The 26,678-nt window shown below is 46.1% G+C and overlaps 1 protein-coding gene across 3 annotated transcripts in view; it reads left to right on the top strand.

Moving 5' to 3' along the window:
- The window catches only part of TBC1D19 (TBC1 domain family member 19), a 397,957-nt gene that overhangs the window by 73,461 nt on the left and 297,818 nt on the right, over positions 1-26,678 (top strand). For all 3 annotated transcript variants that reach the window (XM_029589774.1, XM_029589764.1, XM_029589755.1), the window contains exon 2: positions 20,610-20,682. In XM_029589774.1, the coding sequence (XP_029445634.1) occupies positions 20,610-20,682 (73 nt within the window). The remainder of the gene's footprint in view (positions 1-20,609; positions 20,683-26,678) is intronic.

Genomic DNA, 26,678 nt, shown 5'->3' with positions numbered 1-26,678 from the left:
CCCCCCCCCCCCCCCGTGACCCGGAACAGGAAGTGATACGCGGTGCGCGGGAAGGAGAAAGAGCCGGCCCGTGCCGCGTGATAAAGTGGCAGCAGCAGCATCATCGCCCCCGGGTAATCGAAGCAGCCGGTAATCGAGAAAGGAGAGAGCAGCAGGAGCCTCCCGTGGTTGATGGAATTCTACTTTCTTGGCTTGCGGGGCTGGAGGAGGAGGCTGCTGCAGCTACCATTTGTGCTCGGGGAGGGGCGGGGAAGAGGAAGTGAGTGAGAAAGAAGCAGCCAGCCTGCGTGTGATTGAGAGCATGTTTGTGAGTGAGAGAAACTGGTCAGAGAGCTGATGTGTGTGTATATGTGACATTGAAAGTGACTGCTCAAGGAGATGACTGATGTGTATGTGAGAGTGTGAGACATTAGTCAGGGAGGTGACTGATGTGTGTGTGTGAGAGAGAAAAAGCATTGAAGTGAGAAATCTGGGTATGTGAGAAAGCATGGACGTAAGAAGCCTGCTGTTGGGGGAGGGGGGAGGTGTGTGAAAAAAAGCATGGGAGTGAGAAGCCTGATTATGTGAGAGAAAGAGCATGGGAGTGGGAAGCCTGTGTGTGTGTGCATGCATGAGAGCGAGAGACTGGTTGGTAAGGTGACGGGGTGTGTGAGAGAAAGAGACTGGTGTGTGTGAATATGAGAGAAAGAATGTGATTCAGGGAATGAGAAGCCTGTGCAGTGGAGAGCGAGCATGGAAATGAGAGAGAGACTGGTGTGTGTGTGTGTGTGTGTATGTATGTGTGTGTGTGCGTGTATGTATGTGTGTGTAACAGAGAGAAAGTGATTATGGGAATGAGAAGCCTGTGCATGTGAAGAGAGTGAGCATGGGAGTGAGAAACCTGGGTGTATGTGAGACACAGCATGTGAGGGAGAAGCCTGTATATGTAAGACAGAACTGGAAGTGGGAAGACTGTGTGTGTATGCATGAGAGAGATCAGGTGACTGGTGTGTGTGTGTGTGTGAGAAAGAAAGTGATTATGGGAATGAGAAGCCTGTGCTTGTGAAGAGTGAGCATGGGAGTGAGAAACCTGGGTGTGTGTGAGACACAGCATGGGAGTGAGAAGCCTGTATATCTGAAAGAACATGGGAGTGGGAAGCCTGTGTGTGTGTATGCATGAGAGAGATCAGGTGACTGGTGTGTGTGTGTGTGTGTGTGTGTGTGAGAGAGAAAGAAAGTGATTATGGGAATGAGAAGCCTGTGCATGTGGAGAGAACAAGCATGGGAGTGAGAGACTGGTGAGTGTGTGTGAGACAGAGAAAATGATTATGAGAGTGAGAAGCCCGTATATGTAAGTAGAACACGGGAGTGGGAAGCCTGTGTGTGTGTATGGCATGAGAGAAACTGTTCAGGAAGGTGACTGATGTGTGTGTCAAAGACTGGGAGATGATTAGTGTGTGAGAGACAGAAACTGGTCATGGGGGCATGACTGGTATGGTGTGTGTGTGTGAGAGACATGGGCATTAAGGAAGAGGACCATGAGTATAGAGCTTAGCCTCTACTGCTGCTTCTGCTGTGTGTTACGGCTTGCATGGAAGAGGAGTAGGAGAGCTGCTGGAGGGGGTAAGTAAAGGTGGCTTTTTAAGTTTATTTTTCTTGATTGACTGCCATTTTAATTATTTAATATTATGTGATGTGTCTGCTTTTTTTGAAATATTTTATTGGTGTTTGGAGAATTTTTTAATAGTTTTTATGAGTTTTTAATTGTTGGATGTTATTCTGTTCATAGCTGTTTAGAAACATTTATTCTGCTTATTAGTATAGTTTTACAATTATTTCTGTGTGGGGATCTATAGCTGCTTGCTAGTTCTGTTTTCTTAATAAGAGGTGTATTGGTTTTTAGGGCCTGATTTAATATTTATAGTGTTGCCTTTTCATAGATAGGGTTGCTCCTATTTGAGTGTATTCCATAATACAGGTGTAAATGTGTGCGGATTAGTTTATGTGCATTACTACAGATCCTGGGAGTATGTTAGGTCAGTTCTGTGTCTGTTACCGAGATGAAATATTTTACTAGCATGTAAGAGTTTTATCAGTCTTATTTGTTGTGTTTTCTCAAGAGGACATGCATTGGTGGTAAACTGCTGTCTTTTCATAAGTAGGGCTATTGAGCCTGGAAGTAGAAGGAGTTTGAGTTGCTGTTACTGAGATGACACCAGAACCAGAATATCTTTTTTGTAGGGTGAATTGTATGGGGAATGTCATAATTCTGCTTTACATCCATTATTGTGGGTCAGGGGGGTTCCCGTGGATGCAAACTGTACTTTTACATCTAGCCCCGTGACGATCATGGGTCAGTGTGTCACGCATGTGAGAACCATCTGTCAGGTGTGTCCCGACAGAAAAAAGGTTGAGAACCACTGTGTTAGGAGATTGTTTGTTTTCTTTGGCATTCAAATTCATCTACTTAGAGGGAGTTTTCCAGTTGGAAACAAAATTACTGTTTTACCTTCCCTTGCTCGAGCATAAGGGGGTTAATTGGTTTGTTCTTTGCTTGGTTACAGATTATAATGAGTGACATCAGTACAGTAAAGCTTTTCTTCTCTGTCTCTATCTGCTGGTAGGGGAGAAAAGCCCAATCGTGTGGACTGATGTGTGGGATTCAAGGAAAGAAAACTAGCAGGTAAGAACCAATTTTTCCTTACCTGTGGAAATGGGCTTTTAAAAAATTATCCACGCTCTATGAGGGTAAAAGTACATGCATTGGTTTTTGTATGCTCTTACTTTTAACTGCAGTGATATGAGGCATTCCTAAGAATGGGGTTTGAATTTTTAAAAGCATGTATGTATTTTGACTTGGAAAAATTACTTGAACAAATTAGCAGTTATAAATTTGTCTGGTTAGTGTTTCTTGACTAATTTTCAGAAAGAAAGTACTCATGCACTTTCCTTTTTGAAAATTAGTGTAAAGTTCATGGGTAATTGATTTTAAATCAGTGCAGACAGTTACAAAATTATCCCATTAACGAAACAAAACAATTCAGATGTTCAGTTTTTCCTTCAGGAAGCATCGTATACATTGATTGATGTAGTAGACCATATCTAGCCAATCAAATTTGATTGATATCACAGACATCTGCTTGTACAGAGATATCAAAAAGGCCCTCAGTTAGATGCTAAAATACTGAATTAGCTGTATTATTAGGCATTAATGTGACAACTGTTCTGTTGCGTTTGGCAGTCTGCAGAGTAAGGCCGTGAGACACCACACTTACCTCTAGCCCCGAGCTGATCCCTCCCTCATCAGATGCCGTCCTGTATGCTTCAAGCCACGGCAGGGCAGGCCACCCTGTTCAATGTCACTGTGCGGGAGGTCACTGCTGTCTCTCTCACTTGGCCCTAGGTGTGCGCACGTCGACTTCCTCCAAGTTAAAGGGCTCATGGCGGGCAATCTCCTGCGGCGCCCACTGATGACATTGCAGCTTCTGGCCCATAAAAGGGCCTTCTCCCCATTAATCCATGACTTGGCAATAGGTTGACATCCTCCTGGTAGAGCAAGTTGCCTCAGTGTAGTCCTGGTCTTCATCCTCTGTTCCTGGTTTTATTCCTAAGTCCCTGGTCTTCAATTTGTCAGTGCTGGTCTGTGTTCCTGAATTCCTTGGCATCTTCCTTTGGTCAGTCTACAGTTCACCATCTCCCTGTGGTCAGTCTTCAGTTCCTTGTCTTCAAGCCTCCAGTCTTCAATGTTTTCGTCTGCCTATCTGTGTTGGTCCTTGCTTTCTTGCTTCTCTGGTTTTGACTTCGGCTTGATTCTCAACTCTGACTGAACTTCACCTGCCATTGTCCTCTGCCTGTTTTTCGCTTCTGATGGAATTCTGCCTCCCATCGACCACTGCTTGACCTGACTGATTCTATGCTGCCTGCCCTGACTGCTGCCTGAGTCCAGTGCTGCCTGTATATATCTGCCCTGGAATCTGGCCTGTGACTTGACTACCTCAGTGGATCTCCTCCTCTTTCACAGAGTCCCGCGCCTAAGTCCCGCTAGCCCCGGCACCTGAGGGCTCAAACTAAGGGGAATGAGGGCTGATATGGGCGAAGCTCCAGTTGGGCCTCTGTGACAACCAGCTCCACCAGCTGATGGTGGGGACATGCAGTGCTCCTCCCTGCAGGTTGTGTCAACTTCACCTTGGTCCAAGGGTCTATGTTCGCAAGAAATTGCCGAAGCCATGGGACCCAGTGGATGCCACTGTCTTCCAGGCTATTCCAGGTTTAGCTGACAAGCTCCAAGATCAGCAGCCCTTCCTTGTTATCCTGGTGGCTTCCATGGAGCAACTCAACACTTTACTGGATGCAACTGCAATTTTGGCTGCACCAGGGAAAAGGATGAGCTAGCTACTCGGGCGTTTCTGGAGTCCATGTATGGGCTCATCGACCTGGCTGGTAGGATTGACTGCCGCATCCAACAATAGGTCAGAGAATACTCCCTTCCACGCAGGGCTACCATGCTGGTTCCCTTCTTTCAGCGCCTGCTTTTTACGCTAGCATCAGCTCCATCGCCCATGGGGTGTCTGGACGAATCCATGCAGCTTGGGCAAGGTTGCCTTGCCTCCAAAGAGAGACTCCATCGACGCCAACTAGGCCTATGCCTCTATTGTGCCAGTTCCAGTTATCGGCTGGCTCAATGCCCAGTCAAGCTGGGGAACTTTAGAGCCTAGGATCTGGTGGGGAGGTGATCCTAGGCTTCACAACACCTGCTTCTCAATTAACGCTTCCAGTGACAATCACTGTGGATGACCAGAACTTTTCCACCCTAGTATTATTAGACTCTGGTGCTGGGGGATCTTCCTGATGAAAGCATTGGTTGATCACCTATAACTTCCCACTGGAAGATCCCCTTAATCATCTCCTCTGTCTATGGAGATCCCTTGCCAAGTCGGATTACCCTGGCCACCACACTCTTGACCGTGCATACTGGTCTTTTCCACAAGGAACGCATTGTTTTCCATGTCATAGAATTGTCCATCCCATTGTGCTGGGGCTTCCCTGGCTCCAGCTTCATTCTCCATAATTTGACTGGGCTACATTGTAACTTACCAGCTAGGGCCCTCAATACCATACTTTATGTCTGGAGCGGATGGAATCCCCGCTTCTCCTACCCTTAGCTGCCACACTACCAGGCATTCTTCCACATTACAGCGACTTTGAGAATGTGTTCTCGAAAAGGAAGGCCAAGACGCTGCTACCCCACAGGGAATTTGACTGTGGAATTGAGCTGCTGCCCGGTACCAAGCCTCCACAGGGTAGAGTTTATCCCTTGTCTCTTCCAGAGACCAAGGCAATGTCAGAATCTATCTATGAGATTCTAGATTGGGTCTTCATTCAATGATCTACATTCCTGGCAGATGCCAGTTTCTTTTTTTGTGGCTGAAAACGATGGCTCCCTCTGGCCTTGTATCAATTACCGCGGACTAAACACCACCATCAAGAAGGATCAGTATTTCTTACCCTTAATCTTGGAACTCTTTGAACGCCTCCAAAGGGCAAGAATCTTTATGAAACTAGAACTCCGAGGAGCCTACAACCTGATTCAAATTAAACCTGGGGGCGAATGGAAGTCAGCATTCAACACTCGGGACGGCCATTATGAATACTTGGTAATGCCCTTCAGGCTATGTAATGATCCGGCTATCTTCCAGAAAATGATGAATGAGATTTTCCGGGATCTTCTCTACTCTGTGTTGTGGTATATCTCGAGACATCCTTATTTCTCCAAGGATCTTAACTTTCATCGCCATTGACTACGAGACAGCTACTTTAACGCAAAGCTGGAGAAGTGCCTATTTGAAAAGGAGAGTTTCCCCTTCTTGGGGTACATTGTGAAGGTCAAGAGTATTCAGGACTGGCCCCAGCCGGTAGGACCATGAGTGCTGCAAAAGTTTTTGGGCTTCACCAACTATTACCATCACTTCATTGCGAGCTACTCCAAAATTGTGGTGCTTCAAACAGCCCTTACCCATAAGGGAGCTAAGGTTTGGCCTTCAGAAGCCATAACAGCCATTCAAGAATTAAAGGATGCTTTCCTACAGAATCCCTGCCTTAACCATCCAGACGCTACACGCCCATTCATTGTGGAAGTGCATGCCTCCAGGATGTAAGGGCAGTATTAAGCCAGTATTCTCTTAAGGGAGTTCTCCATCCTTGCTCATTCTTTTCAAGGAAGTTCTCACCAGCTGAGAGCAACTGCGGCATCGGGGATAGAGAGCTCCTTGCGATCAAGCTAGCATTAGAAGAATGGTGTCATTGGCTGTAGGATGCTCAGCACCATATTACCATCTGCATAGATCATAAAAACCTGGAGCACCTCCATTATGCCCAATGGCTGAATGCATGGCAGGCTCGCTAGTCCCTGTGAGTTGCATGTTTTGATTTTGAGCTGAGTTATCATCCGGCTCCCAAGAACATCCAGGCAGATGCACTCTCATGCTTCTTCTAGGTGGAAGCCATCCCAGAACCTCCCAGGCACATTATTGATCGGCCAGGATCCTCCTAGCCACCCCTGTGACCGTCCTGCCGGGAAGATGGATGTTCCCAGCAAACTCAGAGAAAAAATATATTGAAATGGTCCCTTGACTCCTGTGTCACAGGTCACCCTCGACAGGCTCAAAGTCTTGCACTACGTCAACAATACTATTGGTGGCCTCATGCTTCACACCCCAAGAAACCAAGTCCCTCATGGAGGGGGTTTAAAAGGGGGCATACTGTTGCATTTGGCATTCCATGGAGCAAGGCCGTGAACCACCATGCTTACCTCCAGCCCCAAGCCGATTTCTCCTCGTCAAATGCTTTCTGGGATGCTGTGAGCCTTGGCACAGCAGACTGCAGGATGCCACTATCTCTCCTGCCTGGCCCTAGGTGCATATACACCTAACTTCCTCCAAGGAGGGAGTAGATCTCCCTTGGCACCCACTGATGACATCATGGCTTCTGGCCATAAAAGGGCCTTCTCTCCTTCAATCCACACCTCGGCAATAGGTTGACTACCTCCAGGTAGCGCAAGTTGCCTCAGCGTATTTATTTATTTATTTTATTTATTTATTTATTTAAAGCTTTTCTATACCGGCATTCATGATACAATCATATCATGCCGGTTTACATTTAACAAGGGGTGCAATAACTTTCTTTTAACCAGTGTCGAGGAAGTAAAAAGTTACAATATAACAAGGTTGTTGAAACTGGGAAGGGAAGCGTAGTCCTGGTCTTCATCCTCTATTCCTGGTTTTGTTCCTGAGTCCCTGGTCTTCGCCTTGTCATTGCCGGTCTGTGTTCCTGAGTTCCTTGGCATCTTCCTTTAGTCAGTCTTCAGTTCTTCACCGGATGTAGTCAGTCTTCAGTTCCTTGTCTTCAAGCCTCCAGACTTCAGTGTCCTCGTCTGCCTGTCTGTATTGGTTCTTGCCTCCCTGCCTGCCATTCCTTCCCGTGTTCCTTGGACGGATCTCTGGTTTTTGACTTTGGCTTGATTCTCGACTCTGATTGAACTCTGCCTGCCACCGACCACTGTCTGTTTCTCATGTCTGGCAGAATTCTGCCTGCCACCACCACAGTGGTTGGTGGCAGGTGTCTGACTCTGACGCTGCCTGTATTCAACTGCCCCAGAACCTGGCTTGTGACTCAACTACCTCGACAGATCTCCGCTTCTTCCACAGAGGCCCGTACCTAAGTCCTGCTGGCCTCGGCACCCAAGGGCTCAACCTAAGGGGAATGAGGGCTGGTATAGGTGAAGCTCCAGTTGGGCCTCTGCTACAACCAGCTCCGCCAGCTGATGGTGGGGACCTGCAGGGCTCCTTCCTGCAAGTTGCGCCAACTCCACCACAGTCCAAGGGTTCACATTCATAACATGTTTAACAAAAATATAATTTTATTATAGGTATGGAATGACAGAATGTATAATAATTGATCAATTTTTATTTGAATATTTATGAATCCTGAAATATAAAAAGATGAAGAAAGAAGAAAGTTTGCAACCAGAAAAAGTGCAGTAAACTTGCATAGTCCATGAACTTTCAATACAGTTCTTTATTGTATATCGGCAACTCCACTGTTATACAGTAAGGGGTAGATTTTTAAAAACGGCACATTCGCGTACTTTTGTTCGCGCTCCAGGCGCAAACAAAAGTACGCTGGATTTTAGTAGATACGCGCGTAGCCGCTAAAATCCAGGATCGGCGCGCGCAAGGCTGCTGATTTTGGGCAGCCGGCGCGCGCCGAGCCGCGCAGCCTGCCTCAGCTCCCTCCGAGGCCGCTCCGAAATCGGAGCGGCCTCGGAGGGAACTCTCTTTCGCCCTCCCCTCACCTTCCCCTCCCTTCCTCTACCTAACCCACCCCCCCCGGCCCTATCTAAACCCCCCCCCCTACCTTTGTCCGGGGATTTAAGCCTCCCGGAGGGAGAAGTAAATCCCCGCGCGCCAGCGGGCCGCTAGCGCGCCGAGATGCAACCCGGGGGCGGTTCCGGAGGGCGCGGCCACGCCCCCGGACCGCCCCAGGCCAAAACCACGCCCCCGGGCCCGCCCCTGAAACGCCACGTCCCGCCCCCAAAACGCCGTGTCGATCGGCCCCGCCCCCCGACACGCCCCCGACAAAAAACCCCGGGACTTACGCGAGTCCCGGGGCTCTGCGCGCGCCGGCAGGCCTATGGAAAATAGGTGCGCCGGCGCGCAAGGCCCTGCTCGCGTAAATCCGGGCGGATTTACGCGAGCAGGGCTTTTAAAATCCGCCCCTAAGCGTTCAATCAGCGTAATTCATTGCGTCCCCCGACAAGGTCCCGTGTTTCGCTGAGGCTGCGTCGGGAGGGACAGTAAATATAATCAATGGTTCTGTTGTTGTTTGGGAATCATCCATAGAGGATACCATAATGCTTGCAGATTAAATGCTGGTTTATTCTCAGTCTAGTTTCACTTTTGGGAAAAAGGTTTTCCATAGTTAATTGAAGGCTTTACTATTCTTTCTTTATTAGATTTTCAAAATAACACAGTTTAATATATTATAAGGAATCGCAAAAACATTACAGCAGTTATAAGGAATGGCACTATATATTAAAAATACTAACAGAACTGTAGGGCTTTCATGAAAAGGAGGGAGGCACTGTGGATTAATGGGGAAAGAAGGAATGGAGCACCTATCTATATTGGTGCAATATACAGACTTCTATTTCTAGCAAAAGAAATGGATGGAGAATTAATGAAGGATATTCATAAAATTGATATGAAATGGGAGGTGCTATTCTAAATTTCAATCTGCTGGATGTTGATTTGGAAATCCTGGTTGGGGTGTTATTTAGAAGGTTCAAAATTATAGTGAGACTCTGTATCTGCAGGTAACATGGGAAACTTTTGATTGATTGAAGAAGAGGGACCTGACGCCGAGAACTTCAAAAACAACGGGGAAAATACTTTGAGAAGGATGAGTTAAGAGCAGAGCTCCACTACCGCAAGGCAACTACTTCATGGAAAAAAAAGAGACCGAAGAGGGACCCTGTGTAGATGTGCGGATAGTGGCATGCTGGGCATGCTCTCAAGAGGCTCTGGTGATGCCTCTTCCTCCTCCTTCTCCATCCATCTTAACAAAACAAACTGGAAACCGATCCAATGTTGCAAGTAGCGACCAGAAGAACAAGAAGATCGGTAACACCAAGGAATTTATTAATAAATAAAAAGCCCAACTCAGGCCAAGTTTCGCTCAATTAAGAGCTGCTTCAGGGGCTACATAGAAAACAAATAAAACCAATACATAAACATATATAAACATACATATACAACCATGCTGCACAAAGAATAAAAATAATAAGAAATTATATAAAGATATTGAATAAAACTGAACAATAACACACAATACGTGAATTAACAGGTGCGATGGCTATGGGCAAGGGAGCATGTGCCAGATTGCCGTACCCTCGGACCCCTACCACCCGGCCAGTTGCTGGCTAGGTCTCTTTGCAGACCTCTGGCCCACCATAATGTCGGACGAGTGAGTTCTCACCATTGTCCGCCGAGGGTACCGGCTGAACTTCAGGGATGTCCCCGCGGACTCTCCTCTGTGTCCATCGTGGGGTCTGTCCTCTCATCAGGAAGTGCTTATAATAGAGCTTTCTGCCCTACTAATGTCTGGGGCAGTCGAAACCATTCCCCCCTTGCCAGTGGGGCTGGGGGTTCTACTCTCAGTACTTCCAGATACCAAAGAAAACAGGGGGCCTGCGCTCTATTCTTTATCTGAGGGCCTTGAACAAATTTCTTCAAAGAGAAAAGTTCAAGATGGTCTCTTTTGGCACCCTATCCCTCTCCTGCAAAAAGGAGACTGCTCTGCTCCCCGAACCTAAAGGATGCCTATGCCCACATCGCGATCTTCCTCAGCCACAGGAAGTATCTCCACTTGCTAGTGGGCAAGGAGCATTTCCAATACCGTGTGTTACCCTTTGGCCTCGCTTTGGCTCCATGGGTCTTCACCAAGTGCCTGGTGGTTGTGGGGGCACACCTGCACAGGCAGGGAGTGCATGTGCTCCCCTATCTGGACGATTGGTTAATCAGAAGCAACACCCAGCAGGGGGCGCTCTGCTCCCTGATGCTAACTGCCCATATGCTGCAGTCTCTGGGGTTTGTCATCAACTACCCCAAGTCCCATCTCAGCCCCATCTCCACATCTGGGCTTTATTGGAGCCAGACTGGACACAGTTCAGGCCAAAGTGTTTCTGCCCCATGACCAAGCGCTTGCCCTGCGCTTGGTCATGGGGCTAATGACTGTGGCAGACCAAGTTTGGTCTGCCGCAGTCATCAGGTTTCCGCTTGCCTGTTGTTCCGTCTTCTGGGTCACATGGCTGCATCTGTCCATGTTACCCCATTCGCCCACTTGTGTATGCGCAGTGCTCAATGGATCCTGCACTCTCAGTGGCTGCAGGAAATCCAGGACCTCAACACACGTGTCTGCCTCCCGCAGCCCCTTCAGGCCTCCCTGTCTTGGTGAGAAAAACTCTTCAATCTGGAGTGGGGACTTCTTTTTCAATCTCCCCTGCACCAGATTGTGCTCACCACTGATGCATCCACCCTGGGTTGGGGGGCACATGTGGACAGCCTCCGTACACAGGGTCGATGGACGGCACAGGAAGCTCACTGCCAGATCAACTTCCTGGAGCTCCAAGTGATCTGCCATGCTCTATGGGCATTTCGGGATTGTTTGTCCTAAAAAGCTATCTTGATCCAAATGGACAATCAGATTGCGATGTAGTATATCAACAAACAGGGAGGCATGGGCTTCTTCCTCCTTTGTCAGGAAATGGTGCAGATATGGTCCTGGGCCTTATCCCAAGGCATGCTCTTGCAAGCGATTTACCTGGCTGGGACGGAAAATGTGGTGGCGGACCGCCTCAGTCGGGCATTCCGACCACATGAGAGGTCGCTGGACCGGTAGTGGACCGGATCTTCCACCTGTGGGGAACCCCGGATGTGGAACTCTTTGCCTCCCCTTGAACAGCAAAGTCAGCCCCTTCTGCTCCCCTGTACAAGAGTGACGGGAGACCAGCCTCAGACGTCTTTGCCCACCATTGGGGCAAGGGTTTTCTGCTTCGCTGGTAATGAAGACTCTCACGAAGCTCCAGCAGGACAAGGGGATCATGATCCTGGTGTCCCCATATTGGCCGAGGCAGGTCTGGTTTCCAGTCCTGCAGAACGTGTCAGTCAGAGAGCCCATCTGTCTGGGAACCTCCCCCAATCTGATCACACAGGATCAGGGCAGGCTGCGCCATCCAAATCTCAGGTCATTAGCTCTGACAGCCTGGATGTGGAGAGGTTAGTCCTGCAGTCCCTAAACCTCTCTGATGATGTATCTGAGGTACTGGTAGCCTCAAGAAAGCCTTCCACCAGGAAGTCTTACAGGCTCAAGTGGAGAAGGTTCTCGATCTGGTGTGGTGGTTATGGTTTGGATTTATTCGCCTGCCCCATGCTACAGTTTATAGACTAACTGTGGCACCTCTCGAAGGCTGGCCTGAAGACCAACTCGGTCAAGGTCCACCTGAGTGCCATCAGTGCTTACCATCAAGGTATTGGTGGTATGCCCATCTCTGTGCAGCCCATAGTAGAGCGATTTATGCGGGGGGTTACTTCATGCGTCCTCCCGTTGTGTCCTGGGATTTCAAAGTGGTGCTAGCATGGCTCATGTGTGACCCGTTCGAGCTTATGTGCTCCTGCAATCTGGGGTACTTAACCTGGAAGGTTCTCTTCCTCATGGCGGTCACTTTGGCTCGCAGAGTTAGTGAGCTTCAGGTGTTGGTGACATATCTGCCCTACATGAAATTCTTTTATGATAGGGTAGTCCTGCGTACTCACCCTAAGTTTCTGCCTAAGGTGGTGACTAATTTTCATCTTAATCAGTCTATTATTCAGCCCACCATTTTCCAGAGACCTCATTCTCACCAAGGCGAACAGGCTCTACACAGTTTGGACTGTAAGAGGGCTTTGGCCTTCTATGTCGAATGCACTGCAGGCCACAGGCAGTCCACACAACTCTTCTTATCCTTGGACAAGAACAGAATGAATGTTGCAGTGGGCAAACAAACTCTGTCCAACTGGCTGGTGGATTACATCTCCTTCTGCTAATTGCAGGCGGGCCTTCAGCTTGGAGGCTGCATTGAAGCTCACTCTGTGAGAGCCATGGCGGCATCAGTAGCCGACTTATGAGTGGTTCCCATTGCTGAAATCTGTAGAGCCGCAACGTGGAGTTCCTTACACATGTTTGCTGCTCACTACTGCTTGGACAAGGATGATCGACATGACAGTAATTTCGGCCAATCTGTTCTTGTAACTTCTCCCAGGCTTAAAAACACAACTCTTGAGACCACGTGATGCAGTGCTGGGGACGGACGTGATCTCCCAGCGCGGCACCTAAGCCCGTCCATCCAGCCCCATCCAAACTCTTAAAAGAAAATGTTTCGAGTGGCCAGCTCACAATCCGGCTTCCCCAGGCGGAATCTGCAGAACCGTGTCGACAATGACCTCGCGTTTGGCTAAGAAGGACAAGGAAAAAGACAAACTGAAGACCCCAGAAGTGCCCGCAGAAATGGCGCCGGAGCCCTCGATGCCGGCGAATACGGCTGCGATCGCGGACATAAAGGTAGCGAATACAGAGCTATTGGGCCCCGAATTAAAAACTATCTCCTGTAAATTGTCGGAGCTTACCGAGGCGTTTACGGGCTATGAAGGCAGATTTGGTGAGCTGGAGAGGAGAGTTTCTGACCTCCAAGATGGCAACCGGGAGAGAGCTGCTGAACTCGCAGTTCTCAAAGCTCAACTAAAACGGCACTCAGAACGCCTTGAGGATATGGAAAATAGATCAAGAAGATCTAATTTGCGCTTTTTGGGGTTGCCGGAAAGCTTGGAAGAGAGGGGGCTCCCAACATTCTTAGAAGGCTGATTAGCTAAGGAACTCAATCTCACTGCAGCACATGGCCCACTACGCATAGAAAGAGCACACAGACTGGGAGCGAGGCGGGCGACAGAGCAAAGGCCCAGAATTGTGATAGCAAAAGTTTTTAACTACGCTCATAAAGTGGAAATCTTACAGGCGATGCGTGGGAAATCGCTGAGCTATGAAAATAAAAAAATCTTAATATTTCAAGATTTCTCGGCAGAATTATCAGCAAAGCGCAAGCAAATGGCACCAATTTGTACTAAACTTATACAGGGCGGACTGAGAGCCACCCTGGTGTATCCAGCTCGCCTGCGGATCCAGACGAAGGATGGAGTGCGGTGGATTACAGAACTGTCAGAGGCGCAGAGCTATTGCCAGGCACAACTGCCTCCGGATCAGCCTGGGGAAGGGGCGACAAATATGCCACACGGCTGATATTGCGTTTCTGCCACTTGAGTTACCAATCTCTATTTGAGGCACTTGGAAGCCTGAATACCTAGAATATTGCTCTGGGGAAATTGGTTCCTGTTACTTTTGATCTCTGTCATCATCAGCACAGCTCTTTTTATTTATTTTTTTCTTCTTTTCTGACTTTCCTGTGGCGTGCTGTGAATGTTACAGAGTGACAATTGTTTGGCACAGCCGGTACCTGGTTTTTTGATGCTGGCATGTTATCATTCAGTGATGTTTGCTGTTTGGGTTAACAGTTTACAAGTTTTTTTGGAGTGTGCTGTTACCTGTTGCATGATTTGATGGATGGGGCTGGATGAGGGGGGAGGGGGGTGGTCGAGGGCATGGTGGTGGTCTCTATGAGGTTGATGGAAAGAGGGGAAACTGGGGTGGGAATTGTGAAGGGGGAGGGGAGGGAGGGGGGGATTCATGCTGTTCAGCAGGTCAGTGGTCATGAGGTGGGGATAGTCGATACACTTGTATGTATACAGGTCCACTTTTGTGTATTTTTTCCTAACTATTACTTGGGCTCCCCAGCTGGGAGGGATCCCAAGAATCAGGCATCCAAGTTTTTTGTGCAAATTATATCTGATCATTACAGTCTATAATGGGTATGCGTATCGTGTCCTGGAATGTCTGTGGTATTAACTCGCCAGTTAAGCGAACCAGGATTCTTAATTTAATGAAAAAAAAGCAAGTAGATATAGCCCTACTACAGGAGACTCATTTGACTGACCAAGAACATGAGAAGTTACGTTGGAGCTGGGTGGGAGATGTCTATTACGCGTCGGCCACCTCCAAGTCCGCAGGGGTGGCGGTCCTCTTCAATAAACAGTTGCCATTTAAATTGGTTACTATGCAGAAAGACCCACAGGGGAGATATATATTACTAGTGATAAAAGTGTATGATTAAACGCTGGTCCTCTGTAATATATATGTGCCTTCTAACTATACTCCTGAGTTTTATAGAGTTGTGCAACGTTTATTACTTCCTTATGTGGAAGACGCGGTCATTCTGGGTGGAGATTTTAATGTGGTAAGAGACCCTCACATAGATAAATCCCAATGTAACACACAGGATGTACGCCATAGCCACAGTTTTCGCAATATTGAAAAATCCCTGCAGCTATTAGACGCCTGGCGCACGTTACACCCAATGGAGAAGGATTTTACTCACCTTGCCCAAGCACATCACACTTGGTCCCGTTTGGACTACTTATTGGTGGGAAACAAGTTATTCCCTAAGGTAAATGACGCGGGCATTGGTGATATATTAGTTTCGGACCATGCTTTGATTTGGTTGGACCTCCACTTAACAAGGCATCAATCGCCCATTAGACTTTGGAGATTTCCCTACTATTTAGCGGATGATATACAATTTAAAAAATACCTGGTAGACAAATGGGAGGATTATGCCCGTTTAAATTCGTCCCATTCTGATGACCCCATATTATTCTGGTATACAGCGAAGGCGGTTATCAGGGGGGATGTAAGAGCCTATGTAGCACATCGTAGAAAAACTCTGGATAAACGCATACTTGCCCTTACGACACAACTACATCAGGTTAAGAGCCGACTGATTCAGAGGCATGATTGTCGGACTAGGAAGGAATACCTGGTGGTGCAGGGGGCTTTGAACACTCTGCTTCACCAGAGGGCGAAAAAGAGCATCCTCTATTATAAATTTCAGTTATATAAGCATGGCAATAAATCTGGGAAACTTATGGCCAACTTGATTCGGACTTCCCGTAGATCCCACCACATAGCGGCCATTAAAAATCCCGTGGGTCAAATGATCTCAGATACAGCAGGAATGTTAACTAACTTTAGGACATACTTTCAGACACTTTACACGTCTGAGGGGTGGCAACCGGAAGCTTGCGAGCGATTTTGTGCCACAGTGGCATTGCCTAAGCTATCGCCAGAGCACCGGGAGTGGTTGAATAGACCACTGACAGAGGAGGAAGTTTGAAGGGCCATTCATCAAGCCAAAAGTTTTAAAGCTCCCGGACCCGACGGCTTTACGTCAGAATTTTACAAATATTTGGTGGACCAGTTGGGCCCAGTGTTGGCCCGAACTTTTTCCTCCTTGATAGGGGCGGGAGAATACCTGGTGCATGCTAATATGGCCCACATCACTTTAATTCCCAAGCCGGGTAAAGACCCAAGTTCCCTGGAAGCCTATCGCCCGATTTCTTTGCTTAATGCAGATCAAAAGCTGTTAGCGTGGATTATGGCTGAGCGTTTGGCGCTTGTGATTCCCCATTTAATTGGACAAGGACAGGTGGGCTTTGTTCGGGGCAGACATGCTATCTCCAATGTTCGGAAACTTGTGGCGGCCATGACCATGGGGCAACATATGGAATCTCCCTACCTAATGGTTTGTTTTGACGCTGAAAAAGCGTTCGAAAGGGTGGAATGGGAATATCTTTTTCACGTTTTAAAGGCCATGGGATTTACTGGCTTTTTCTTAGAAACTATATATCTACTGTACCGGAATCCCATGGCCTTGATTCTTGGGAATGGCTCCCAGTCCGAGCCCTTTTCGGTTTCGAGGGGCACGAGACAGGGCTGCCCGCTCTCCCCATTATTGTTTCTGTTACAGTTGGAACCTCTGTTATTAGCAATTCAGAGAACGCCCGAAATTAGGGGCATCCGGATGCAAACGGACATATTTAAATATGTTGCATTTGCTGACGACATAGCGGTATTCCTGACGTCCCCTGACCGTTCCCTTCCAGCTCTTCTAAGCTTGGTAGAGACTTTTGGCACATTTGCAGGGCTGCGGCTCAATGGTGGGAAATCGATGGCTATGGCGTTCCCAGACACGATTAGAGCGTCATGGGAAGGCGTCTTTCCATTACAATGGGCGACGGGACCGATACGATATCTGGGGGTATACCTACCACCGAACCCTAATCGGCTCTATGAGGTTAATATACCACCCTTATTGTCCTCCACTTTGGAGAAAATGCGTGTCTGGCAGGGATTGCCCTTAACATTAAGTGAACGCATTAATTTGTTACCGAAGTGGCTTTACGTGCTCTCTACCTTACCAGTATGTCTCAAACAAAAAGATCTGGCCTCTTTAGATAAAGGGTTACGGAAATTTATTTGGAAGGGTGGTAAATCCCGCATCTCATTGATTACCTTAAGGGCGCCTTGGGGGAGGGGGGACTTGGAGTCCCCGATATTGGGCTCTATAATTTGGCGGGTAATCTCCGTCTGGTTAGGGACTGGCTTTTAGATCAACCCACCTTTGTTCCTGCAGCGGCTGAGCAAGCCTTGGTAGCCCCCTTAGCTTTAAATTATGTACTACAAGCCCCTGCTTCTTCCCTGTCTTCATTGATAACTAAATCTCCTTCCCTTAGGCCGATTCGCCAGGCTTGGCTGAGGGTGACCAAATTATTTGGGATTTCGCGGGTGTGTGCCTATCTCTTACCACTACAGGGTAATTTAGAGTTTGCCCCTGGCTCTCAAACTCCAGGGTTCCAAGCCTGGAGACGTCAGGGGGTAACGCGCCTCGGGCACATATTTGATATGGAGGGGAACTTATTAACTTTTTCTGCGGAATTGCAGAAAATGTATAATCTTGGTAGAACACATGTCTTCCCCTACTTGCAGGCAAAGCATTATATTCGATCTTTCACGCCTGATATGGTTAGTGTGACTGCGCTCCACTCCTTAGTAGATCTGTTTCAGTTAAACGGTGATAAGATACCATCATTATCCAGATATTATAAGACTCTGGTCAAATACTCACAGGCAGCTGACCTTCAGGGTTTGCTGGAGCGCTGGAATAGGGACGGGCTGGTTGTGATGACACTGATTACCCTTAGAACCTGCTTCCGGAACATATCTAACGTTGTACAGAGCATGTATTATCGGGAGCTGCAATATAAGTTTCTCTATAGGGCATATGTGACTGAACAAGTTGCATATCATTCCAGGATTGCTATTTCAGACCTTTGCGTGCACTGTGGAGGAGCGGTGGGCACACTCTCCCATGCGTTCTGGGCCTGTCCCCCAGTGAGGAGGTTTTGGGGTCGTATTGCTCACTATCTCATGTATTTACTGGATTATAAGCTGCCTATAACACCCATGGTTTTTTTGTTTGGTTGTCTGCCCAAACTTCCAGTAAAGAGACGCGGGCTGGGAATGTTTATCTTAAAGTCCTGCTTGGTGGGGAAGAAGGTAATATTACTGCAGTGGCGCAGTGCGGAACCTCCTCTGTTCTGGTCTTGGAGGAATCACTTACATCAGCTGATGCGTATGGAAGATCTTGACTCCCGCACCACGCCTCAGAAGCGTCGGCGATTTTTGGAGATCTGGGATGCTTATTTGCAGATGTTGCCACATCGCTCCAGGAGTTTAATTCTAAATGATTGACTGGGACCTACATATGACTGGTGGACAATGTGACCTGTACCGACAGGGCCGCTGGCTTGTTGCTGGGGGGAAGGGGGGGGGGAGGGAATTTATAAGACACAGTGTGCGATATTGTACTATTGTTGAGGCAGTGCGGGTGCAGAAAACAACCTTCACTGCCGTACTTGTTTGTATTTTATTTGAAAATAAAAATTTTATACACTAAAAACACAACTCTCCTGCCTAGTGCCCATTGTTTGGGTTCATGCTGTCTCCCTGTATTACCAACAGCATCGCAGTTATTTTGTGCCTGTTGGCACCTGGTTTGGAGCCTGTTGGTCATAAGCCTTAATGGGAGCAGCCTGTAGCTTGGTATTTACCATCTGTGAGGACTACCATCCTGCTTGTCTTAGGAGAAAGCAGAGTTGCTTACCTGTAACAGGTGTTCTCCTAGGACAGCAGGATGTTAGTCCTCAGGAAATCCGCCCGCCCCCATGGAGCTGGCTTCTCATGTGTTTTGTTATTTTACTTTTTCGCTCGTGAATTCTATGTTACAAGACTGAAGAGGGACCCAGAACGGACACGTGGATAGTGGCATGCTGGGCGTGCTCAGTGTGCCAGTCAAAGTTCTAGAAACTTGACAAAAGTTTACCGTGCTGGGCTCCATCTGATGATGCCACCCATTTGTGAGGACTAATATCCTGCTGACCTAGGAGAGCACTTGTTACAGGTAAGCATCTCTGCTGTCTGGTTATGTCAGGGCAGTCTGGGGGCGGAGTACGGTTATACAGCTAAGTTACGGGCCGATACAGTAAAAATCGCGGAAGAGCGGGCGAGCACCCACTCTCCCGGTGCGCGCACAGGCCACTCTCCTGAGCGCGCGATCCAGTAACTTAATTTATTTAAATTAGAGCCTGCGGTAAAAAGAGGCGCTAGGGACACTAGCGCGTCCCTAGCGCCTCTTTTTGGACAGGAGTGGCGGCTGTCAGCGGGTTTGACAGCCGACGCTCAATTTTGCCAGTGTCGGTTCTCAAACCCGCTGACAGCCACGGGTTCGGAAACCGGACACCGGCAAAATTGAGCATCCGGTTTTGAACCCGCGAGCCGCGGGCCCATTTTAATTTTTTTTTTTTTTTTTACTTTTTTTAACTTTTGGGACCTCCGACAATATCGCCATGACATTAAGTCGGAGGGTGCACAGAAAAGCAGTTTTTACTGCTTTTCTGTGCACTTCCCCGGCGCCGGCAGAAATTAACGCCTGCCTTTGGGTAGGCGCTAATTTCCTAAAGTAAAATGTGCGGCTTGGCTGCACATTTTACTTACTGTATCGCGCGGGAATGACTAATAGGGCCATCAACATGCATTTGCATGTTGTGAGCGCTATTAGTCTCGGGGGGGGGGGGGGGGGGGGTTGGACGCGCGTTTTCGACGCGCTATTGCCCCTTACTGAATAAGGGGTAAAGCTAGCGCGTCGAAAACGCGCGTCCAAATGCCGGTTAACAGTGCGTTCCACCAGAGCGCACCATACTGATTTGGCCTGTTAGTCAGATAACCTGATTTTCAGCATTATTCAGCTAAGGTAACCAGATAGCTTTAGGACAGTTGAAAAGCAGACCTAAAGTTAGTTAGATGAATTTATCTGACTAACTTTAAAATATCCAGGTATGTTCAGTAGTGCACGTGCACTGTTGAATAATCCGACTATCTTTTGTAGCTGGCCAGCGGCTGAATATGGCTCTGTTAGTTTAAGGTATATCTCCCCCTCCATAAAGAGTTCCCTCTTCCCTTTAAAAGGAAATACAATTTGGGACTCTGGAAATAATTACATGTGCCTTTTTTTTTATCACATAGATTGATTTGAAGATCTTTTTGTAAGTTATTACTGAGCAATGGAATGTTTTCCTTCTGCCTATCCTATTCCATCCCTCCCTTTACAAATGTATTTATTTATTTAACAGCTTTTAATATACCGGTGTTCGTGGGGGCACATCACGCCGGTTTACAATAAAACTTTCCCCCAGTTTATGCTTCAAGCATAAACTGGGGGAAAGAGTAGCAGTCATGCTATGAGCTGCTTCTCATTTTATTTGGATAGACTTGATGGGCCTTAAGATTTTTATGTGTTGATAATATTCTATGTTTTTATTTTAGTAAAGTTACCTTTATGATGCAGTTTTCTATGCTTTGGTTTATATCACAAGTCAATGCCCATAAAAACTGAGATTGCATGTTTATGCTTTATGCCTTCTCAAGGTGATATCTATTATTTCTTAATTTTTAGCTTAAATATGTATTTTATATTTTAAAAAGTCCATAAAAACAAGGGATTGAATGATTTCTTATATCTCTGTATTTTGGATCAGGTTAATCTACACAGATCAGACATTAAACTTGAGTCACTGAAAGAAGATGTTAAGGAATTCTTGAGAACTTCTGGTGAGTATGCATTTGTTTAATAATTTCAGGTTATATCTTTACATAACACAATGCTAGGTAGAATTTTAGGATTTCTTATTAATATTACAGAAGTCTGTAGGATTGTATGGAGAGAAATGCATAGGAGTAAAATGTTTTCAAAAGTTATTGCATCCAAATATATAAGGAAGCAAATGAACAAATTGAATGTGAAAGAAACAAAATTCAGAGGCTATATTTTCATAATGAAGTTCCCTGAAATCTTGGAAGCCAATATTCAGTAAACTGCAAGTGGACAAAATATACTGGGCTACAATCTATTTCAGGAAGGACTGAGTAGAAAACAAGGGAGCAGGCATGACATTCGATATTAAAATATATTAAAGCAACAGCATTGCTGGGCTTATGAGGTAAGGAAGGGTCACTGTGAGTTAATTTGGAAAGAGGGAATGAAACATTTATTTATATTGGTGTAATATACAGACCTTCATCATAGACAGAGGAGATGGATAGAGATTTAATGGAGGATAGTCACAAAATTGTTGTGAAAGGGGTTGCTATTGTTAGGTGATTTCAATTTGCCAGATATTGATTGGGACATCCCAGCTGCAATATTTTCTAGAAGTAAGGAAATCTTGGATTCTCTGCAAGAATTGTTCTGTCAACTGATAAACGGACCCACATGGGAGTGGGCGATATTGGACCTTGCCAACTGGTGCTTGCCAACAGTATCTCTGATGTTCTAGTTGATATTATCTGAGATCCAGTGATCACTGGATGATTATGGTTCAGTATTAGAGCACAAGAGAGGAAGCATCAATCAAAGGCAAAGGTCATAGATTTCAGGAAAACTCATTTTTTTTTAAAATGGGGGACTTCCTCAAGCAGTTGCTAGCTGGTTGGAAAAATCTAGGGGAAGTAAAAGAGCAGAGGGCAAATTTAAAAGGAGATAATATAAGGGCAATTAACCTTTTTGCTAGGAAGGTAAGTAAAGGAAAAAGAGGCCACTATGGTTTTTCTGAAGAAGTAGCTGCAAAGGTAAGGGAGAAAAGGTTATCATTCATATACTACACGAGATCACAGAAAGTGGAAGACAGGCAACAATTTTTGGAAAAGCTAAGAGAAGCTAGGAAAGTAGTCAGCAATGCAAAAATTCAAATGGAATTAAAAATAGAAAATACAGTAAAACAGAGTGACACGACTTTTTTATTTAGATGTGCTAGTGATAGAAGGAAGTGCAAAAGTGACATTCAGAATCTCAGAAGTGAAGGGGAGGAATATGTAGAGGCTGATGAGGAAAAAGCAAAATTGCATAACAAAGACTTCTGTTCGGTGTTCACTGTGGAAGGGCCTGGAGCAGGACCACATAAAGTGAACACAAATAAGATTAGAAGTGAGTTAAAACGCTTATCAATTTTCAGAACTGTGAGTTTGTGAGGAGTTAACTAAACAAAGTAGATAAATTGATGAACCCAGATGGGATACATCTGAGGGTCTTAGGCGAGAAGTCCTGGCAGCTCCACTGGCTGATCTTTTCAATGCTTTTTTAAAGTCAGGATTAGTTCTAGAGAACTGAATACCACTGAGGCAGATGTGATTCCTATTCATAAAAGTGGAAGTAAGGAGGAGGCTGAGAACTATAGGCCAGTTAGTCTGACCTCTGTCATGAGCATATTAATGGAATCACTGCTAAAACAAAGGATAGTGCAGTTTCTGGAATCCAGTGATCCGAGGCAGCTTGATTTTACTACAGGTAAATCTTATCAGACAAATCTGATCAATTTCTTTGATTGGATGACCAGACAGTTAGATCAAGGGAGGGTGCTAGACGAAGTGAACTTGAATTTCAGCGACATAGCAGAAGGATTGTCAGGAAAGGTTTGTCTTTTTGCCGATGATACCCAAATCTGCAACAGGTTAGACAGCCAGGAAGGTGTAGAAACATGAAGTGGAATTTAGCGAAGCTCGAGGAATGTTTTAGAGACTGGTATCTAAGATTTAATGCTAAAAAATGCAGAGTAAAACATTTGGGCTGCAAAAATCCAAGGGAGAGGTAAAATATTGGAGATGAAAATATTCTAAGCACAAAAGAGGAGCAGGATCTAAGAGTGATTATATCTAATGATCTTAAAGTGTCCAAACAGCTGGATAAAGTGATAGCAAAAACCAGAAAGATGCTTGGCTACATAGGGAAAGGATTGTTCAGCAGAAAAAAGGAGGTGTTTTTGTCTCTGTATAGGTCCCTGTTGAGACCTCATTTGGCATGTGGTGTACACTTCTGGAGACCAAACCTTCAAAATAATATAAATAGTTTGGAGTTGGTCAATTAGTCTTCAACCTAAAGAATATGGGATAGACTCAGAGATCTAAACCTGTTCATCCTAGAGAAAAGGAGAGATAGGGTAAATATGATAGAGACATTTAAATATCTCAAAGGTCTCCATGCACAAGAGGCAATCCTCTTTAAATGGAAAGGAATCTCTAAACAAGGGGGTAATGGGATAAGTGTGAAAGGGGGTAGACTCAGGAGTAATCTTAGGAAATAGTTCTTTATAGAAATGGTAGTGGATGCATGGAATGCTTCCCAATGGAGGTGGTAGAGGCAAAATCAATATCTGAGTTCAAGAAAGCATGGGATAAAAGAAGAGGATCTCTGAGAGAGTGATGGGAATTTTAAAGGGTAGACAAATTAGATGGATAGGCAGACTAGCTGGGCCATATGGTCTTTTTCTGCTGTCATGTTTCTGTGTTTCTAAATTATCAGGCTTAAGTTGGTTGGTTATTTAGTGATAAATATCCTGCTGAATAACTACAATTAAAGTGATCCATGGGGGAACTATAGCACGGTGATGTCGATGAACGCATTTTGCTAGATCTCCATCAGCCCCAGGGCTAGGTTCCTCACATTTCCCCAATTAAGATTATTTTTGAAAGCTGATTTTACCTGTGGAGAGGCTCCCAATTGAAGCTGTGTCGTTTGTTTTGAATACAGCGGAAATAAGTTGCTCGGGTCAGGATGAGTAACTACTGTACTAGGAGCACGATGGATAGGCCTATTTTGGACTTTTATTGTGAGGCCGGGGATACAGAGTGCATTTGCGTGAATGGCAAAGGGAAACTAGGGGAAACTGAAGATCCAGTGGCTACCTCAGATAACGGGATCATGGCCCAGATTTTAGGAGAAATTCAGAGTTTTAGAGCAGATTTTACTTGAGATCTCGGCGTGGTCAAATCATTGATAGATGAGATCAAGGAGCACATCGATAAGCTTGTACCATGGGTTGAGGAGCTGGAAAATCATGTTTCCGCATTGAAGATTGGGAGTCCTCTGCTGCTAATTTCCTGGTGACTCTGAAAAAATAGGTAAAAGTTTGGAGGAAAAATTAATTGACTTGGAGCACCGATCCTGGTGCTCAAACGTGCAATTGGTGGACTTCCCCGAAAAACTGGAGGAGCAGCAGGTTCACAAATTTTTAGAACAGCTTCTGGGTACAGTGTTGTGCCCGGGAGAGGGGGATCCCCCTAAGGAGATTGCAAGAGGGCATCGGGTACTGGGAGCCTGTCGTCCTTATAGCAACTACCCACAGTCATTCATAATTAAATTTCATTGATTTCAGAGTAAGGAGTGGGTGCTGAAAAAGGCATGGGAGATTGGCCCTCTGACATACAAGAGCAATCGAATAGTGATCCTCCTGGACTACAGTGTTGTGATGCAGAAAAGATGCACCGAATACTTTCCAGTGAAAAAAGCCCTGTGGGAACGCAAGTTTCAGTTTATGCTTGTATACCCTGTCAGATTGATGATTCTAGTAAAAGGGTATGTAAGAGTTTTGACTCATCAAGTGTGGCGTTGGCCTTTGCATTGACATGTGGCCAAGATGGCGCTATTCCACTCCATAATGAACCTGCCAATCGTGCCGCATGGCGAAATAGACAGGAAAAAATGCTGGGGAAAGTCCGGGATGGGACAGTTGATATCCTCTCTGGGGGAAGGGATAGGGAGAATTGGTTAATACCAGCTCTGCATGACACATCCGAGTGGCCTAGCACCTCAGCTTACTAAGGATCATGAACAGCTGGGTTGATGGCAACACATGCTGTATAGCGCACAGGAGCGGCGGGAGAGCAAGTCTCGCAAAGATCTCCACGATCAGAGTATGGTATGTGATCTGATTGTTTCCATGTTCTTAAATTCTTATGACTAAAGAGGTTAGGACTGTTCAGCCTGGAGAAGAGACGGCTGAGGTGGGATATGATAGAGGTGATTAAAATCATGAGAGGTCTAGAATGGGTCAATGTGAATCGGTTATTTACTCTTTCGGAGAATAGTAGGACTAGGGGGCACTCCATGAAATTAGCATGTGGCACATTTAAAACTAATTGGAGAAAATTCTTTTTCACTCAACGCACAATTAAACTCTGGAATTTATTGCCAGAGCATGTGGTTAGTGCAGTTAAGGTAGCTGGGTTTAAAAAAGGATTGGATAAGTTCTTGGAGGAGAAGTCCATTACCTGCTATTAATTAAGTTGACTTAGAAAATAGCCACTGCTATTACTAGCAACAGTAGCATGGGATAGACTTAGTTTTGGGGTACTTGCCAGGTTATTATGGCCTGGATTGGCCATTGTTGAAACAGTATGCTGGGCTTGATGGACCCTTGGTCTGACCCAGTATGACATGTTCTTATATCAGGGAGTCTTTTTGGCTAAATTGTGTTTGAAACTAGGCAGGACTTGCTTTCGGCTTTTTGTCTTCTTGGGATGCCTGATATCCTTTGTGATTTTCAATGGGGAATGTATTACTTTGGGATTTTTTCCACAGGACAGTGATATAGGAGTTGTGGGATGGGAGATTAGGGATGATTGCTTAATAATGGGGCCTAACATCGAGGGAGGGAGCAGAGGTAAGGGTATAAGTATGCTGGTGTTGGATAGGGGGTGGGGGGTGGGGAGATAGAGTTTTGGTAGTATGTATTTCCTTGTTGCAATCAAACTGTGTTTGCAATCAAACTGTGTTTGCACCTGAAACTGTCCGGCTTGCGGGCTGAAAGGGCAATTGCAAGTATTTTCCTGATGGGATGGAGGTGAAGTAGATGATCTTCACTGGAGTGTGGATGGAAGGCAAGATTGTGTATTGGTGGGGCAACAGCTTTAAAGGATGGATCCAGAAAAGCCCGTATTCTGAAGATATATATGAAGTCTCCTTTCCGTGGACATGACAGTGGCGATCCCTGAGGCAAATTAACCTAAGGACGTTTAACATGTTTGGTGACTTTATTACATTGAGTGAACATGGGAGAGGGATGAGGTTTGGCTATAGGTTGGGGGATGAGCGTTTTTGGATGGAATAGTGGGGTCTGTGGGGGAAAGGGAAACCATGGATTCATGGAAGAAGGCGGGGAAGGAGTGGTCAAGTAAAGGAATTAGTGATGAGGTTATGGGTTTGGGAAGGGGATGTGATTTCATGGATGGCTCAATATGTACATAATTGATGTGATGTGATGCTGGGTACAGATGGTTGACTTCCCCAGGGTACCCTGTTGGAATGCGATGGGGTTTCTGGTGAGGGGAGGGTGGGTGTTGTTAAAATATTGAAATTGTAGTTAGTGGGGGTGTTGAGGCAGGGAGTTGTGAGAGGTGGGAGGAGGGCAATTGTTAAGGGGGTTGGGAAGTTTGTTAGGAGGGGGGAGGGGAAGGTTATACACAAAATTGTTTGGACAGATATTGTTATACACATACATGGTCTACTCTGGGCTGCTTTATGTGTATGAGGCTAATGGTGGAGGTGGATGATACTGGAGGTGAATACTCAGAGATAGGTGTTGGGAAATTTTATTTGAGGACCAAATGGGGCAGCTCAAAGTTGTTTCCCTGAATATAAAAGGTATTTCTCACCCAATCAAGAGAAAGTAGCTATTGCAGTTTCTCAAGAGATCTCAGGCTCAAATTGTACTTCTGCAGGAGACCCACTTAACGCATGCAGAGCATGATAAATTGAAAAGAGACTGAGTGGGTCA

Source organism: Rhinatrema bivittatum, chromosome 1 (genome assembly GCF_901001135.1).
Source record: "Rhinatrema bivittatum chromosome 1, aRhiBiv1.1, whole genome shotgun sequence".
Taxonomy (NCBI): domain Eukaryota; kingdom Metazoa; phylum Chordata; class Amphibia; order Gymnophiona; family Rhinatrematidae; genus Rhinatrema; species Rhinatrema bivittatum.
The sequence above is the reverse complement of the archived record's forward strand: the minus strand, read 5'-3'. Positions and strand labels throughout refer to the sequence as shown.